Source organism: Gigantopelta aegis, chromosome 10 (assembly GCF_016097555.1).
Source record: "Gigantopelta aegis isolate Gae_Host chromosome 10, Gae_host_genome, whole genome shotgun sequence".
In the NCBI taxonomy this organism is placed as follows: domain Eukaryota; kingdom Metazoa; phylum Mollusca; class Gastropoda; order Neomphalida; family Peltospiridae; genus Gigantopelta; species Gigantopelta aegis.
Genome location: NC_054708.1, coordinates 34,762,682 through 34,782,789, shown reverse-complemented (window position 1 = coordinate 34,782,789; position 20,108 = coordinate 34,762,682). Strand labels below are relative to the sequence as shown.

The 20,108-nt window shown below is 35.2% G+C and overlaps 1 protein-coding gene across 11 annotated transcripts in view; it reads right to left on the bottom strand.

The window, feature by feature from the left end:
- Nucleotides 1-20,108, bottom strand: part of LOC121382587 (GDNF-inducible zinc finger protein 1-like) — a 98,365-nt gene that overhangs the window by 28,662 nt on the left and 49,595 nt on the right. Inside the window, exon 5 of one of the 11 annotated variants that reach the window (XM_041512090.1) lies at nucleotides 14,840-15,238. The exons of 8 other annotated variants lie outside the window; for them this stretch is intronic. In XM_041512090.1, the coding sequence (XP_041368024.1) occupies nucleotides 14,983-15,238 (256 nt within the window). In that variant the 3' untranslated portion in view covers nucleotides 14,840-14,982. Of the gene's footprint in view, nucleotides 1-14,839; nucleotides 15,239-19,651; nucleotides 20,104-20,108 lie in introns of those variants that run through there. 2 more of the 11 variants (XM_041512089.1, XR_005959186.1) reach the window with 2 other exon arrangements.

The window sequence follows — 20,108 nt, the reverse complement described above, 5'->3', positions numbered from 1 at the left end:
ACCTCCACAACATTGAAAGTACATTAACATGCATTATATATACATATCTAAAGCAATGTTCCACAAAAAAAACACCCAGTGGACCATGAAGTTACGTCTACCTCAGTGAAGAGTAATAAATTCATTATCTTCAACAATTAAACATTGCATTTTGGGGGTATTTTTAAATTTGGAGGTAGATGTGTACCCCCTTGGATTCGCACCTAATAACAAAGGCATCATTTTAAAATGAATTTATGAAAAACGAATTAAAACTGTAACAAAGACTGACAAGAGTTCAAACGGTCCATATCAGGGACGGAGAAGGTGAATGATTTTTCAAGATGCACCATTTCAAGCCAGCAGGGCTTACTTTACTTCAGCCTGCTTCGTCTATTGTGAGACTTGACATCTACAAACTTTTCTCACATGTCTCATGAAGTTGCTTCTCTCATTAAATTGTTTGCCACACTTCGGGCATGTAAAACATACATTCTCATGTATACTTAGCACATGTCGCTTCCGATTTTGTATTGTAGAAAAGCCTCTGCCACAAACATGGCATACATGCTTTAATGTATTGGTGAGAACAGTGTCGTTATTTAAACAAGTTTGCTTCTTCTTGACCAAGTAAGACCTGAAAAGACAAAGAACTATACTAGTCACAACAAGCTGAAAATGAAACCAATGAAATCTATTGGTAATGGTGAAAATCACAAATTTATTTCAATCATTTAATAACAGTTATATACAGGATTCATTTGATTTCAAGCAACAAAAAACAGAAGAAAGAGACACACCATCTAAAATGACCCCCATCCCTCTTTTCATAAAGCACAGAAGTGACTCATGTTCATGGAAAAGTCAGTAATGGATATGGCTGCCATTAACCGCCAGACATTTGAAGCGGTGTCGATGCATGGAAAGCATGGTGTTCCCGAGACTCTGTTCGGGAATGTTTTGCTGCCTCTGCTGCACGTAACACCAACAGGTAGGGAATGGTTTTCAGCCATTTGTCGTTCAAGAATGTTCCCAACTCAGTGGGTACAAAATGAGGAGAGTTGGTGGACCAGATCATCCTGGTGACCACTGGTTGACAGAGTGTTTGACAACCCAAGTTCTGTGAGGAATGGTGTTGGAAGTCATGCAAAGTAGCACCTGGTCCATGTCTTGCTGAACATTCTGGATGAACTATGGGACACACAATCTCGTCCCTGTAACCAGGCCGTTTAGGGAGTGCTGAATGATGTTGACGGGTTCCATTACTGATCTACCTCCACACAGAACAACCTCTACATTGATCAACCTCCAGACAGATCAACCTCCACACAGATCAACCTCCACACAGATCAACCTCCTGAACTGTTACACTGACTCAAATAACATATTCTCTGACTGTGCCAGACACATCTCTTGCCATCATTGAAGGCAACAGTAAAACAGGACTCATCAATGAAGAAAATTATTGACCACTACTGTTTGGTCCAGCACAGATGGCACCGAAACCATGCCGTATTGACATGCTTGTACCCTAACTCACTCACTCTGCCAATGATTCTTAACAGCTGTTGCAGATGTGTCACCACTTATCTCATGGACAAACCATCTTCCATCCATATTAGGGCTTGGCCATAGTCCAGGATGCTTAGTTTACATTTTGGTGACATGGTTATCTGTAGCCATATCGTAAATAATTTTATACCCACCCCACCCTAATCAAACGTAAAAAATGTTAACATCAAAATGAAATTTCACATGCAGCATGCAGTTTTTAGGCAGGTGCCTGCTTGGTTAGTAAAAACAAGTTTTAAAAAGTCAAACAATTTTGGATTTGTTAAATGCCTTTGCCAAACATTAGCAACCAAACTGAGAGTAAAAGACTGATGCATTACTTGTCATTGCCACGAAATGTTTGACAAATTTCAGAAAAAGTAGGGTAATTATAGGATATTAAACGAGCTTCCATTTTGTATCATGTTTATGTGCCGAGGGAAATAATTTTCAACTGTCACAAGCTTTTGTGAGTGAAAATTAAAATAATTTTATGAGGGACATATAAACATGACAAGAAATGCTAGTGAGTTTATAATTCTATTTCTATTTATACCCATAATCAATTTTAATTTATATCACAGTAACACTCGTTTGACCGACATTCCAGTAAGGTTGGACTTATGCCAATTGTTTGTCACTGTATGACGTCCAAGTGTTATGTTATGTCCCACTTGACGTTCTAGTGGGACGTAATACTTTGATATGAACCAAGATATTTTTAACCATATGGGTAATAAAATTCCATGCTGGTCCTTAACTTGTGGTAGCTATACACACACTGCACACACACCATCTTACACCGGTTGGTAAGGTGTGTATTCACTAAATATGACTTTCACTGTTGATTTGTAGAATTTTTCAATGAAATAAAATGGTTTATTTACTGTTTTAATTGACACGGGTTCTAATCCACTACATGCTAATAACATAGGTACCTACATTTTCTTCATACTATTAAACAAAGACTAACATTAGGACATGTCATGACACATCAAATTTGTAAAAAAAAATGCATCACAATACAGTGATTATAATAATACCAGTATGCCCTATGTATTATTTTGTGTCTAGATGGTGGCTATTGCTTAGTCTGGTAATCTACCAAATATACACCTGCCAATAGAGAATCACAGGTGGAGGCACCTAAAAGAATACACCAGTTAAGTAAACAGTTTATCAATTCAGTATGTAGGTTTCTCAAATACAGAGGAGCTAAATGCATGGACAAAACATGGTACATCGTTGATTTGTTTTGTAGCCAGTTTATTTTGTATTGGAAAATAATAAATACTTATTGCTCGCTTACTGAGATGGATATTATTACAGAACATTCCGATGCATGGCTGTTTCACCATTTCGCAAAAATCAACAAACTGCTATGGGTTTTTTTTTAGTTCTACGACTTGTGAACTGATATTATGGATTTTCATTATTAACAATCATGAATGCACATCATCCAAAAACTATGCAGAATAATAACTCATGAACACTTTGAATGTCTTAACATTTGATAATTTTCAAATATTGTTTTAGTGGAAACCTACTAAATATTTCCATTAGCAGCAAGGGATCTTTTATATGCACTTTCTCACAAACAGGACAGCACATACATTGGCTTTTGATACAACATTTATGGGTCACTTGTTGTAACAGGAAAAACCCCAATCAAAGAATGGATCCACCAATGAGCTTCATTGCTATGACCACAGCACCCCAGTAAAGTGTTCTACTTGTTGAGCTAGATCCCACCCAACGTTGTTCAGAGTAATAAAATCAACAAACACTTCTTTTTTATCAGTGTGTACATGCTAATATTTGTACTTTTTAGTTGCAGTTTATGTTACCATTGTAACTGTATAATCAATAAAAGATATTTATGTAGAAACATATGGCTGAAAACAATGCTGATGTCATTAGAAAAATTAATAAATTTCTGAAAAGTGTTTTTGCAGGAAAATTGAATCCAGCGAGCTGTAGAACATCTCGAGTAATGTAACAGTAACTGTTATCCCCAATGGGTAGCTATTTTGTAATTCTTGGGAACATTTCAAGTCTGCAATACTGCTTGACATGTCGCATGAAGTTGCTTCTTTCGTTAAATTTCTTCCCACAACCATGGCAGGTGTAAAGAACTTGTCTATGAATACTCTGATCATGTCGTAACAAACTGCCTTTCGTGGAAAAGTCTCTACCACAAACTTTGCAAACATGCTTAAATCTCCTGAAACCAACAGTGTCACCACTAGGAGGCAGATGTCCGGGCGAAGAAGATCTGAAAAGGAAAGGAAGTTCTCTGATGGATTCGGGTAAGAAAAGAACATTGTAAACCTCTCATGCAAAATACTGTAGTAAAAAATATCATTATGCTGGTTTAATTTTTCAAACATAACTAAAGTCAGATTTTAAATTATTATAAACAGTTACATTTTAATACCATGTTTTTAACTGTTTAGGTTTGTTAAGACTTCTTGATTAAAATAATAAGAATAAATCACTTTAAATATACTTTTTGCAGTAAGATATATATGGTGTATGTCCACCTCCACCCCCAAATATTAGTATATCAAAATGGTCTATTTATCAGGTTTTACAGCATTGAAAACATCTTTGTGTTTATATTAGCTTCATATGAGCTTACTTGATGTCGTACATATAACGCCATATAGGTTGTACTATACCAAATAAAATCACATCGGCAACATAGTATGTGGCTAAAAATACTATATGCAATATATCAACTAAATTATGACCTACAAATATGAATACTACAACTCGACTCCCAAAAAACTGAAGAAAGTGGAATAGTTTGTGGCTCATTTTCGACATAACCAGATTTTTTACACTACCATTAGATTTGCACAAAAATGTAGTACCAGGTTTTACAGATACCCCTTACATGTTTCAAGAACATTGCTACTTGACACAGCAGTACTGGATGAAATAAAATTGCCAAAATAAACAAGTTTTTTGACTTATTACAATTAGCAGGACTGGTAGTATTAACAACTCTATTAAACATTAAGTGCACTTTGAACTGTGACCCAGCCAGACGTTATGTGATATAGTGCTACCATCAGCAACCACTACTGTTATGTGATATAGTGCTACCATCAGCAACCGCTACTGTTATGTGATATAGTGCTACCATCAGCAACTGCAACAGTGTGTCGCAGTTGGAGAGACAAGGACTGATATGTGGAGGTGTCATTACAGGGTGTCACGGTTATAGAGACAAGGACTGGATTGTGGAGGTAGACAGCGAAAGAAGTTGAAAGATAGAGAGGAATTGCCAGATCGGGAAGAAATAAGATGTAATTCAAAGGAGTAAAAAAAGGAAAGGGGACAGTGGGATTAAAAAAACAATAATCAAAATACTACAGGAGGTTTATGCGCTCACAAATCAAAAGTGTACTACCACCATCCCACCCAAGCTACAAACCATTATAACAGAAACCAGAAAAAGCCAATCTATATTAAATTCTGTGTAAAAAAAAAACATATTAGCAAAAACGTTGTGGACGCAACTCCTCCTAGATACCCCCCACCCAGAACAACTAAATCCTTGATCTGCTCCCGCTCTATACAAAACGAAATACATGTACAGTAGTTATTAAAATATTTATTAAAAAATGTATACAGAAACTGACAACAGTAAACATACAAACAGCAGATGTAACAACCGATTTGACACAAGCCACTGAAACTTTAAAAGGTTTTACAAAACGTAAGTGTCATATAAAAAATGGTAAAATACATAAATGTGTATATATTTGTATGTTAAAGGAATTGTGTTTTTAGACATTTTCTTGTTATACATGATATCGGGTACCGGATTCAACTGTACAAATATACAGTCCAGAGATGTACAGAAGGAAACCAAATAACATAATACATATTTGAGTAGACCTGATGATGACAGTAAAGTGTCAGTAGTGTATCCTTAGTAGCCTCTAAGTAAATAAACAATTAAATCAATCAATCAATTCATCAATCTTAACACCCCAGTACAAATAATACATCCGCTATTGGGTTTCAAATTAAGGTAATTGACGCTAAATATTAAGCAATGATATTTTTGTCAAAATTAGACACTCCCTACCTAACCGTTATACCAGACCATAGCCCCCCAAAAGTATTACATACACAACATGTAGTACTTGGAGATACTCCCGTCCTCCTTCACAAATAAGCCATGTGGTAAACAATGTATATATATACACATTGGGTACAATAATATAATGATGTTATTTATTGTGACATATTGTTTTATATAGATAATGCTACGAGCTGCTGTTAAAATATTATTTCTATTTATTTCTATAATGAGTATTTCAAAGTGTAGCTAATGAAAAAAAAAGTAACTTGGATACTTTTTAAAATCAGTTTTAAGATAAATAGTTTCTAACATACTAATTTAATATTCTATTTCTTACACATCCTCAAAAAACAAGGTTTAAACTAAATTTAAACATCTTTTTTAACTGAAACCCATTTACGACCTTTGAACATGTAGCTAACATATGCATCAAATAGTACCGTTTCAGGTTACTGATACATCACAGAGCTATTAATTTTGATCATGCTTTTTGTTTTCACTGGATGGTTTGGCTGCAGTAAAAAGTGTAATTCCTACTTTTGCTTTCAGCATCTTACAAAATACCAATGCTAAATGTTCCAAACTTTATTCGCAAACATGGATGACATCGTTATTCATAAATCATGTCATTCTTGATAATTTTCAGTAAATCACTACACAGATGCAGTCTGGGAAAATCACACAAATTACGTCACTATTCAAAGGATGTCACTATTCAAGGGAGTTAATTCAGTGGTACTCTTTTCTTTTAGCCAAAAGCAAATTGATGCAGAATTTTCGAAATGTAACTTTTAATATCAAATTGAAATAGCCTTTTTTCAAATGAAACCACACATAATGTCATCTGCTGATATTTGACTACAACTTGGCACAAAAAACATTTCGGTTTGGTATAAAGTTTATAAAGTTAACCTGTAAGAGGCAACACCACAAACACACAGATTAGAAGAAATAGTTATTCCTGTCCAAGGAAACAGCAAATGTAAAATTGTCATGCTTTAGACAATGAAAAATGTGTCTCATTTTGTAGACGATATTTAGTTTTTATTAAACAACTCCTTTTTTTTTCTCTTCTTCAGTGAATTAACAGCAATACATCATGATTTATTTTAAAATTATCAATACATCCAATATATATATATACTGATATTGTGAAAAGCACATTTTTAAATGTCAATAAGCTGTTTATTTTTCTGTAGTGTGAAAAACAAGCCGATGTCCTTGGCGTTGTTCTACTATTAACGACATTTCAAAACTTTGACACGTTTACATCATTTTAAAAGCAGTAGTCTGCTTGATATCACCACTGCAGCATACTGTTTTCTCAGCAACTGTTTGGTTCACCCCTCCCCAGTCTATGTCCATGAGTATACCAAAGATACTAATATACAAACATCAAACAATCACTTTGCCAAGCTTGTAGACAATACTCGTTACTAAGAACTAAGGAGTTCAAACTGGCATCTCCCTTTCATAAATGCCTGGACCCACTCCAGTTTAATGCAATGTATACAGTGCTCTTTATTATTGGGAGGAATTTAGGGAAGAACAAAAGTGGCAAATAAAAGCGATAGTCCAAGCAGGTAATTTTTGTTATACTTCAAGGGAAAAACCAACAAAGTGTACCTAGGGACACCAAAATGTGCTTGACATAAGCCTGGTACTCGAGGTTAGCATGCTTGAGATAACAGTGCTCGATTTGGTAACATTACACAGGGAAAATGCCGAGACCGGCAATGGACCTCGAGATATGTTGGGTACTCAAGGTTACCGACATTTGACTGTATATGAAACAAATGACACCACTAGAGCACATTGATTTATTAATCATCAGCTATTGGACGTCAAGCATTTGGTAATTTTGATATATAGTATTAGAAGAGGAAACCTAGCTGCTACATTTTTCCATTAGTAGCAAGGGAACTTTTATCTGCACCATCCCACAGACAGGATAGCACATACTACAGCCTTTGATGTACCAGTTGAGATACACTGACTGGAACAAGAAATGGGCCCACCGACGGGGATCGATCCCAGACTGACTGTGCATCAAGCAGGAACTTTACCACTGGGCTACGTCTTGCCCCCTGTCAAGCATAAGGTGTCTTGAAAATGGTACAAGAGAGGAAACCTCAAGCCACAACATACCCGTAGCTATTTGGTTAATGAACAGCAAGATTGTTACATGAACTTTTTCAATACTGTTGTGACATACAACTTTTCAATCCTGGTGAATGTGTGTGTGTGTGTCTGTACACGCAAGTGTGCGTATGTATGTACGCAGATATTTAACTTACCTAATAACATGATTTAAATATAAAGCATTATACTGATAAATACATTCTGGTTTCTTGTCAGGATTTCTTTTTACTCAGTTATCTAAAATTCTGTTTGGCATTTCAAAGAAAAATTAAATAATATGCATGAAATTTGAGCTGCTATAAAACATTAGAATCAGGTCTGTAGGAATATCTGGAGTTGGCAAGGGGGGCGGGGGGGGGGGGGGGGAGGGAGAGACAATCTCTAGTCAAGGGACAGTCTAGTGGGGGGCACAAGCCATATTTTTAACTGCATTATATTGAGTAGTTAAAAACAAATTACATTTTCGTCATCAAGTGTGGGTACAGCTCTCAGTTGTTACCGACCTGAGAATGGTCAGAAATACATATCAGATATTTCTACTCAAAGCAAGAATATGTAGCCTAAGAAACATGTAAATTTTATTTTTAAGACATCAGACTAGCCGACAACTTGATGATATGGCAACAAACTATTAAGTACTATGCCTCTGATGATGGACAATCAAGTAAAAAGACCAAGTAATAAGCCAAAATAATTAAAATGGTAAAGGAAAAAGAAGAGTAAATAAATTTTTTTTTTTTTTAAAACCTAGTAAATACCAGATATTTCAAATGGAAGTTGTATATGACCGACATAAATGACAGTGACTAGTAAAAAAATGAATAAATAAATGTACATAAATTAAAAATAAAAAATAAAAAACTTTTTTAAAGACATGTAGCATTAATGACTACTAGTTATATGACATTTTTTTTAGGTGGGTGGGGTGGGGGTGGAGGTGGTGGTTATATTTTATTACATTTTAAATACTGATAAAGATGTAAAATTAAACATCACTGGAAATCAGAGTGAATATTTAACTATAATATAATTCTAATTGTTAAAAGTAGTAAACACATTCCAATTCTGTTCATTTTGTTGCATGAAGCTGTTAATTTTGTGTTGTTAAAACACTCAACAGGAGGCTCCAAAGACTTGGTTAAAGTTGTTTCACTGCTTATGGTCTTCAACAATTCCGATGTAAACTTTAGTAGACCGTTTTTTGCAGCCATTATACCATCCGGTATAAAACATCCTTTTGTAATTTGTCAGATTTACAGTCCTCGGGTACAAGTCACAGAGACTTTGTCCAAGTTGTTACTATGTTTTTTTTATTTGAACCATTCCGCTGTAAATTTCACTGGACCGTCTTTCACGGCCATTATACCATCCGATATGAAATATGTACATGTTAGTGGCCAGAGTTTCACATCTCCTAAGAAGTAAATTCGACAAGGGATGTTATTCTCTGTGTGTATGTGCAGATGGAATGCGAAATAGGTCCGTTTCAAGTATGCAGGTCGAATGCCTTATATACAGCGACAGAATCTAAAAGATGTATTGCCAGACTTTGGGTGGTGCATGTCTGGTGCTAAGCAAGTACCATTGTGTCTCACTGTGATGACATGTTAGTCAAATGCTGGTGGCCTGTTAGATTATGTTTCAACTTACTTTTATTGGAAACTCTTCGATAGCACAGATTCTCAAAAGTTTTAAAATGGTGTTCAGCGAGTGAATCAGCTTTCTGGTATTACATGCAATTTTGATTCAGTCACTATTTAAGTCGTTCGACATGCATACTTGATATTCCAAGGCCATATAACCATAAATAAAATGTGTTGAGTGCGTCATTAAATAAAACATTTCCTTCCTTTCAAGTGCATACTTGATATTTTATGATAAACTGTTAGTATTCATATGATATCAGGTGAAAAATAATATTCTGGTATAAATACTTTCCAAGTAGTTTTTTGGGGGGCCAACTCGTATAACATCACTGTTTTTCAAAGGTGAATTCAATATTCAGTTATAAAGACATCTTACATATGATGATAATGATGAATACAATAAGCATTTTATCAGCCATAGAATCACTTTCTGTTAAGACTTCTTCAAAGATTTAGCAGAATGTCTGCAATATACTTTGATATGGGTCATGAAGTTACTTCTTTGGTTAAAGGTTTTCCCACAATCGGGGCAGACAAACTGCAACTTTTCGTGAATGCTCTGTTTGTGTCTCTGCACATTGCCGCTTGTGGCAAAACCTTTACCGCAGACATTGCACAAATGCTTGAGGATCTTGCTACCATCACTATCATGACTCAACCAGTTGGATTGGCTTCGGCTTCCGTAAAACCTGAAATGGCAAATGAATGATTCCATTGGTAGGGTAAATAAATTAACAGATCACCTGACGATTCATGCAATGTCAAAAAAGAGAGAATGAAAAAAGACAAGCTTAGTTTCTTGTGGATTTTTCACAACTTGACACTAGATTTATGTATTACATGTACTTGAAGTGTGTTTGCAATACATTTTGAAATGTCTCATGAAGTTACTTCTTTGATTGAAGCGTTTTCCACAACCAGGGCATACAAACATCAAGTTTCCATGTATGCTCCGTTTATGCCTTTTCAAAGTGCCACTTGTGGCAAAAGCTTTGCCACAAATTTTGCAAATATGTTCGGCGGTCCAGCTACCATCTGACCACTGGAATTGGTTGCTCTTTCCACAAAATCTGAAACAGGAAAGAATTAATTTGATGGGTTTCAAAAAACATAATAGGTTTTTTTTAAATGACATTTTAGAAATAAGAAAATGAGAAATAAAGACTACTTTTCTCGTTTCTTGTAGAGTCTCCACGAGTCCAAAATATTGGACTCGAGTATTCGAGGGTCAAACTCGACCCGGACCCGAGTACTCGACATTTACACTAAATAATAATGATACTAAGGAATAAAGTAAAATAGCATTATGCATCCTAATTCCAGTGCTGAATGTGGATGCCAAAGCATGTCATCGTATTGCATTCAGAAACCAGTGTATATGTTCAGTGTTGTGACGGACGGCTAAATTAAAAGAGAAACTAGCGCATGATCATATAATTATTGTGTAATTTATATTGTTGATTATCTACTGTTGAAATTATTGGCCTACATTGTCCATTGTATTATAGCTGATCATTGTCTCCACCTTGTACGGGTACTTGAGTCCTGTCAACGGACTCGAATCTTGCTAGACTCGACCCGTGCCCGAGTACTCGAGTACTCGTGGAGACCCTAGTTTCTTGTTACAGAAAAATAATGTTTGACAAAGATTGTTTAATCAGAAGCAGCTATTTAGATGTCCAGTGTTTGAAAATGGTTATGGAGACAAGAACCCCATTGTCGTTCAGAAAGGTAGCACAGGTGTTTTTCACCTTCATTTTTTGGTAGGAAAACTCCCACTGTCTTTGAGTTCCTAGTATTAAAAATGATGTCTGGGAAATAACCTACTAGGTTCACTAATAGGATTGAAGCCACGACCCAGGACACGTGAAGCAGCACTACTAGTGAATTACAGCACACACATGTATATATATTTCAAATTAACATCATGTTGCCTTGTTGGTATAATCATTTATAAAGGAAAGCAACAACACCAACACAATGACTCATAACATCCCAGGTAAATATACTTTTACAAATACACAGGCCTTGAAATAATTGTTTTGGTGGTGTCTAAATGACCTACATGTATGTCCATCAATCTGAGCCTGTCATAAATGAAAATATGCCCGTCACCAAATGTTCAAAATTTTTTAAAAATTAAAAACAATTAATGAGTATTCAGCTTATAGGGGTGAAAGTCTGTGCTGTATTCTGTTTGCTACTAAATATAGAAAAAGTAATAAAACCGGCAAATAACTACATGTACTACCAAATGTGGATAAAATGCTGCACTTTATAAGCACTTGGATTGGGAGCGGCCCGGTGGGGCGTTTTGTTCATAATCAAACATGTTGTTGATTTGTCAGACTTTCTGACATGCTGCAATTTAATTTGGAAATGAAATTCTGTTGATATCCTTCCTCGATGCAAAGTTGAAAAATTCATTTGGTTAAATATATGTTAAAAAAAATTACACTTGAAAATAAAATTCATAACTGCCTGGTCATTGCTATGGCATGTGGCCTACGAGATGACAACAAATTCCTATCAAGTTCAAAACTGAAATAACTTTATAATAATGTAGTATTGCTGGTATAAAGTGCTCCTACTGACAGCAGCCAGTGGGAATTTCCCTATTAGCTCAGTTGCTAGAGCGCTGCATTCTCATACTGAGAGTCCATGGTTCGAATCCCCTTAGTGGAGGTTGATTTTTCTGTTACATTAACAAAGCACCTAATAAATGTACAAAATAATGTGTACTTTAGTCATTTTTTAAATTTTGAATGCTTAACTGACACTTGTCAGAACTGCTACACAAACTAGGGTACATGTAGGGCCTACTGTCAATAAATATAGACCAGCAGCTAACCCATATCGCAGTACCTGTCTAATCGGACAATAAAAATAATTACCACTTCCTGTGGAACCATGCGGTTTTAGATGTACAACTTACATTAAATAAACATAATGACACTATATTATTTGTCCACTTTTCAGTTTAGAAGGGTAAATTTTAGTGTTAAATAATGCATTGTTTGTTTAAGCCATTCAGAACACATTGGCTCATCGCGCTTGCTCGGATCTATCAATAGACATAGGGAAATTCTTTTCTCTTCGGCCAAACGCAAAGGTATTTCTAGCAACAGTTTATAACCAGGTACATACTTCATGATGTGGTCAAAACACTATTCTAAATATGCATTTTAAAACATACTGCATCAAACTGTTTCGACATAGAAATACTTAATTTTGTGTTGGACAAAATGACTTGTAATATTCAGTTTGTGACTGTCAAAGCTTGACAAATGATACATTTAAATATCTAAATATACAACCGATATACAATTTTTGTTGACTGTAACAAAATTATTAGTGCAATTACAAAGAGGAAACATTTGAGTCCTGTGTGATCAAAACACTGTATGATCAACAGCAATATGCATACAAAACTCCCCCACCACTCTACCCCACCCCACTCTACCCCACCCCACCCCACCTGCAAGTACTGTTCCACTATCACTTACTCTCAATAAACCAGTGCATGTCACTGTCAAAATGTTGGTAAAATAAAGGTGTTCTAAATCAGAAAATGATGATTGTAATATAATGTACAGCGTATGAGGAATATAAATCCATTTAGGTTTTAACATCATCAAAGTACTTTTCACTCGATATGTTTTTGAAAATGACTACACTTTCCTATGTTTTAGTGCACATGAAACATTCATTACTCTTAAAAATTTGCATTATAAACTGGCAAAATATAAGTACATTTGTTGTGAAATCTACAGTCGAAGTGAATATGCTTGAACACAGTTGTAATGTATAGAATGAATTGTCCTCTGCGGTTGACTCTTTTTAATGAAGATGAACATACAAGACATATCGTAAAATTTGTTCAGAAAAGAAACACCATACTATTTTAATCTGTAAAACAAAAATAATCAGGATTACTACTTCTAATCTGATGGCAATATTATTATAACTGAACGCAACTCCAATAGAGTAGATGATGTATTGAAATTTTTTCAATTTACTTAGACGTCGAAGGTCATCTTTCATAATATCATCTCAAAAACAATTTATATTTCAAGTAACTTTGGGCAAATTAAAATTGTTCACACAGTTATAACTGCTAAAAACAAACTGTAAAATATCATAAACAGCAATGTTAGTACGTTTTAGAGTATTTAAAACAACTTCCCAAAGGTTTGTTACATACCTCATGGTTTTCAATGAGAACAGAAAATATAGCACTCATTCTTCTGTAACATTTTCAAGTTAGTTCTGTAAGTAAATGAAATGTGGTCAACCTGTTTTTGTTTGATAGTTCGATGCAATACTTTGTTTACCACAGCTTGACATTTGTTTTTGTCTTTTTGAAGATTTTATTTTTGGAATGTTATCTTGATATGTGTTATGGTATCCTTGAATGTGACTCTTCTGCAACTATTTACACTGTGTGATAATTTTAGACTTTTTGTTGTCGTTTAATTGTTTAAAACCCAATACCTAATTTAAATATTCATTCAAGTACAATTTCGCCTAGTTCCCTCAACCTTCTATAAAAAGGAGCTGTAGTGTTCATCTACATCAATATCCTAGATAAAGCAATCACTGTTAAAGAACCTATATTGAAATTAATTCCTGAGATGCACCACATATAAAAACAAACATCCTCGTGTTTACGGTCAGACTTGAGCAAAATTCATTTCAATTTTTCACGCTCATATCCAATTAAGGTTCAAGCATGTTGTCAATGGAACACATACCACAGCTATTCAGGCTGTTTTACAAGGACAGAAAAGGATAGCGGTTAGTAAGAGAGAACTTGAACACATCCACATGGAGCCATTAAAACTCACTCTAGGTGGAAGTTTTAATGGTTCAGTGTACCATTAGCCAAGAGCTGGTACTGGGATATGAACCCAGTATCTATCACATTTAAGATTTAACCACTACACTACTGAGACCAGTTATGTGTAAAAAAATTGAGAGTACACAAGCTCATCTCAGTTTAACACAACTGGAGATGCTACAAGCCCAGTGTTTGAAATAAGCACTTATCCATTTGTCTTGACAAATCTGAAAATCTACTAAGACAAGAAAAATGTACGTTGGTGGTTGTCCAATGACATTTCATTGTAATCAATCGAAAACATTGTCCTTGCACTTAAGTAAAAATATTGGTGGACAAAGTAGATTTCTAGATGTTCTTGTCCGGTGTGGACTAAAAACAAATTCTGCTTATTTCTATTGCTGCAAGCCACACTGTATACGTTATTCTATACCTACACAACAATCTTGATTACATGCTTAAATAACTCATCTCGATTACCACGCATCTTGTTGTCATCTCAACTTCTGTACAAATCATCAGCTGGAGAGACCAAAGGCTATGTCAGTTACTATATAACTAATTCCAGTAACAACAAGCTGATCTGTTTCTGTACAATTTATTATCATTGGACTAAGTTCATCTCAGTTGCAAATTCTAGTTGGACAGACTACAATCCCATCTCAATCACTGTTCAACTTATCACAGTTGGAATGATATCTGGCTGAAGAAACTACAAATCCACCTCATTTACGATCATCAATTTTGACAACATATTTGCAGGACATTTTGAAGTGTCTCATAAAATTGCTCTTTTGGTTAAAGCGTTTCCCACAAGCAGGGCAGTCAAAGCCAATTCTCTCATGCAGACTCTGTATATGACGCAGCATACAAAAGCGTTTGGCAAAACCTTTGCCACAAACATTGCAAATGTGTTGCAATGGTTTATCACCAACCCTGTCAAAACTAGATTCCTCAACTTTGCTGTTTCCGCCATGAGATCTGAAAAGGTAAACAAGTACCATGTTGGTTGGTGTCAAAGGTGATGTACAACAAGGTAACTATAGAGTAACCATTAACATTCTTACGTGCTTCGCAAAAATAAAGATGTAAAATTGTATTGTTTGTAAACGAGGACACAAAAACAACAACTATAAAACACAACACAACACAATTCACAAGCTGAATATTTTTACTATTAAAGGTTGGATTATGGTATTTGTAAATATTATCTCTTTGACTGTAACTTTTTGATACAATATAATAAAGATAAGAGTCCAATCTCTTATCATGAAATTAGCAATGACTATCTTATTAATAATTTCCTTACACACCTGTTGCTGAGAACATCATTGTTATTTTTATAACAATTTAAAGACGACTGGTTGCTCCCATCCAATGAAAAAAAGCACAATTGAAACTTATTATACTGTGACATATAAGCTAACCTGAAATTATACAAGGGCTGTAAATAAGTTTTAATCAGAATAGACATTTAAATTTGCTTAAAACCTGGTTTTTGAGAATATGTAAGAAATAGAATACTACATTTGTGTCCATTAGATACCATTTATATTATAACTTGCTTTGTGTTTGTTAGACAAGTTTTAAAACATCTCATAAGATAAATGGCATCTGATGGCCACTCATGTAATAGACTTGGTTGGAATAGTTTGGCTTCAATAACTGAAATATGCTGAAAAGCTAAACTCAAATTTTAAAATGCTTAATCGACAATACGTTGTAGAAAACCATGTAAAATATGTAGATAATGAATACAGTACATACAATACAAATATCAATAAATAAATAATAGGCGACTGAATTGCAGTTATTATCTTCTGCATACGTTTAGTCATATAAAGATTATTTTATAAATGTAACAGCAACATGAAACAATCCACACATACACCCTCATCCATATAACTGACAAACTCCATGCTTTGAAACACAAACAAAATACATCCTCGGCGTCACTCAAAGGTGAGCATCTTATATTCTGTCTGTAATTAAGATAAATCTAGGTATTAGAATTATGATTCAAACTGAGTGTGTGCCATGTATCACTGTTGTCTATTTCCTCTAATTAATGTAGTTGTATTCACTGACAACAAAAACACATGATCATGTATTCAAGTCATATTCATAAACAGTTGAAAACAAAACAAAGATGTTCACTCCAGAAATAAAGAGTAGAACACATAAATTTAAATGTTTAATTATAAATTAAAAGCATAGTACCAGATGAATAAAGTATAATGCAATATTAAAGTTAAAGTTTGTTTTGTTTAACGACACTACTAGAGTACATTGATTTATTAATTATCGGCTATTTGATGTCAAACATTTGGTAATTTCGACATACATCTATAGTCCTTAGGGAGGAAACATGTTACTTTTTCCCATTAATAGCAATGGATCTTTTATTTGTACCATCCCATTGACAGGATATACCAGTCATGGTGCACTAGCTAGAATGTGAAATAACCCAATGGGCCCATACCGATCCTATACCGACTGCGAGCACTATGCACTAGCTAGAATGTGAAATAACCCAATGGGCCCATACCGATCCTATACCGACTGCGAGCACTATGCACTATCAAGGTCTTAAGCCAAAATACAACTGCATAATTGAGTGTTGTATTTTTATTGAAATATAATATAATAATTCCTGGTTTAACTGTCAATAACATTCCATTGTTGTTTATGAGGAATACAAAATCTTGTAATGTGCACATGTGTAACAAAATTAATCACAACACTAACAAGGCTAACAGACAATTACACAGACAAGGCTTTAGACCTCAATGATTTGGACACAACAGGCTTTTTGTCCATTCAGAAAACACCAAGGTCTTTTTAGTACAGTAATGTTAATAATACCTGGTAAAGAAAAAAAAACCCAGAAAAAAAAAGTCTGTTTTGTTTAATTAGAGCACATTGATTTATCAATAATCAGCTATTAGATGTCAAACATTTGGTAATTCTGACATTGTCTTAGAGAGGAAACCCACTACATTTTTCCATTAGCAGCAAGGGATCTTTAATATGACCATCCCACAGAGAGGATAGTACATACCACAGCCTTTAATATACCAGTTGTGGTGCAGTGGTTGGAACAAGAAATAGCTCAATGGGCCTACCGACAGGAATCGATCCCAAACCGATCGTGCATCAAGCGCTTTACCACTGGTCTATGTCCTGCCCACACACATACATACATCTCGACAGCTCAGAACATATCGTGGAATTTCTACAATTTGTGGGCAATTCAGTGCCACAGGTTCAAGTCCCAGCAACGGCATGAGACTATTTGTGAGGCCAGAAAGGATTTAATTATCCCCTGTGCCAGTGCATTAATATCAATGTATGTAATAGTCAAACCAGACATACATACAATATATAGATATTCATACATCAATACACACACACACACACACACAAATTCCAAAAAATCACAACTAGCACCAATGATCGCTGATGACAATAGGTCAACTGTTTTGTGATCACCTTTCCAGTTTGTGTTTAGATCACGTATTTACAACAAAACGTTTGAAGGCTCTACAGTTAAGCTTTATGTGGCGCATCAGATTGCTCTTCTGGTTGAACTTCCTACCACACGCAGGACAGGTGTACGTCACTTGCTGGTGCAGACTCTGGGTGTGTCTCAGCAGATTGCCCCGCGTGGTGAAACATTTACCACACCTCTCACAGACATTGTCTGAGAGCCCTTCCAGAGCAGTGCCCCACTGATCAGTCCTATTGGGAAGGGTATTCCTGTTCCCGTCGGATCTGAAAAGCAGAGCATGTCAAAGAGGTACATTAAGCCGATTCACATGAGATGCCAAACGGACTCCAACCTCAGAGAGCAACACACTACTAGCTATACCACTTAAAGAACCAATCATCATGTGTACAAATGCATACCGTGTTACACACTGGCGTAGGAAACGGGGGAGGGGAGCATGTGCCACCCTTTCTTGATCCAGTATGGTTTATATATGTGTGCCACCCCCCCCCCCCCCCACCCCACACAACCACTTTGGCACCTTCCTATGCCACTGTTACATATTAAGCAATAAAAGGAAAGGATATGAAGGTTTAACGACAATCAAGCACTGGTAAATTAAAAATCATTAGCAGCGTTTGAACAGACAGGCTACATATTCATGGCAATAAAAAAGAAGTATGACAAAATTGTACACTGCAAACTATAAAACAAAGTTTTACTTCTCTTGACACATAAACTTACTTCAACCTAATGAATGACAAAAAAAAAAAAAAAAAAGACTGAGGTTTTATTTTCATTTATTGGTGTAGCAAAAAGTTATATAAATGGGGTTATTCATCATTATCAACATTTTCATAAGTGTGCAACTGTAAGCTGGAGTGGTGGTGAGGGATCAATGCCAATATATGCCTTTGAAGTGAAAAAAAACAAAAACAAAAAAAAGACGATAAAAATATCCCTTGTAAATTCAACATTAGTACTACAAGTTTAAGAGGGGGAGGAAGATTGCAAAAAGTAGTCTTTGTATCATATGTTTGCGAAAATGTGGACAACTGTCAATGGACAATTGTGGACGATCATTTAAAAAAACAAATTCTGAAAATATTTGTGCCTACCAAAATCCATGAATAGATGCAACAAACAGGTTTAGTCTATACACTTAATAGCTAACAGTTTGAAAACCTAAAAGTTAATTTCGAGCATCTGATCTTTGTGCATAGCTTATTTTAAAAAACCATTTTATTACAGTTTTAAACTTGTGCATTATTATATATATATATATATATATATATATATATATATATATATATATATATAAGGGGAAAGGAAGTGATCACCTGCCTTTACCCAGTGAAGACATTGGGGGGGGGGGGGGGGGGGGGGGGGGGGGGGGGGGGGGGGGGGGGAGTGGAGAGTGTTTGGGTAAAAACATTGAAACTTAGGATGAAAATAGATCACCTCAAGGTAAAGGGCATCATGGACCACAAATCTATACCCAAATCAAATAAACAGTATTAAAGAAAATGTTCTGGCATACTGATATTTTGAGTTATTTCCATGGGGCAATGAAATGATCAGATCAGATCAAAATGGTAGAAAATTTATTAAAAATAAAAGATGTAATCAAAACTAAATGTTCCTTAAAGGGACATACCCTAGTTTTTAAACACTAAGGCATATTTTTTACTATTAGAGCCGTTTTTGATAACTGAAATCATACTTTACTTAGATTTTTTTGGTTTAGATTATCCATTTCTGTACATTCGAAGTGTTTTTGGTCATCCCGGTGTTTTAATGTCACAAAATGCATTTCTCATATTTTTAAAAACGCACGTGCGTCTGAGAAGTAAGAGTTATGGAATCTACTTTTAGTCTATTTTTAGAGGGTATTTCACCATTTCAAAGTCACAGACTCATGTTTCACTCATTTGTAACTGTATCCAAATTTGTTATAGGTTTGTAGATTAACTAAAGTTAGTGTTAATTTTCACGGGTTGAAACCAGGGTCTGTCCCTTTAAGCTTTAGGGGATAGCCCCATCTCACTCCTGCACCACTTTTCCTTCTTTTCTTACAGTTAAAAAAAAGAAGTAAAAACATCAGTTCACTGGAGGATATTTAGGAAAACAGCCCTTCCTTTTACAGTTCAAATGTTGTAATAAATTGTCTTTTCTGTTGAAAACTTTGCCACAACAGTGACATCTGAAAGCCTCTTTTTGCTGGTGAACTGTTTTGTGGTGTCTGCGGAGATTACTGCGATCTGTAAACCGCTGGCTACATATCGAGCACACATAAACTCGCTTATCATCCAAGGCACTTGATATAATAGCCATTTTCCAAGTGTTTCCAACTGATCTGAA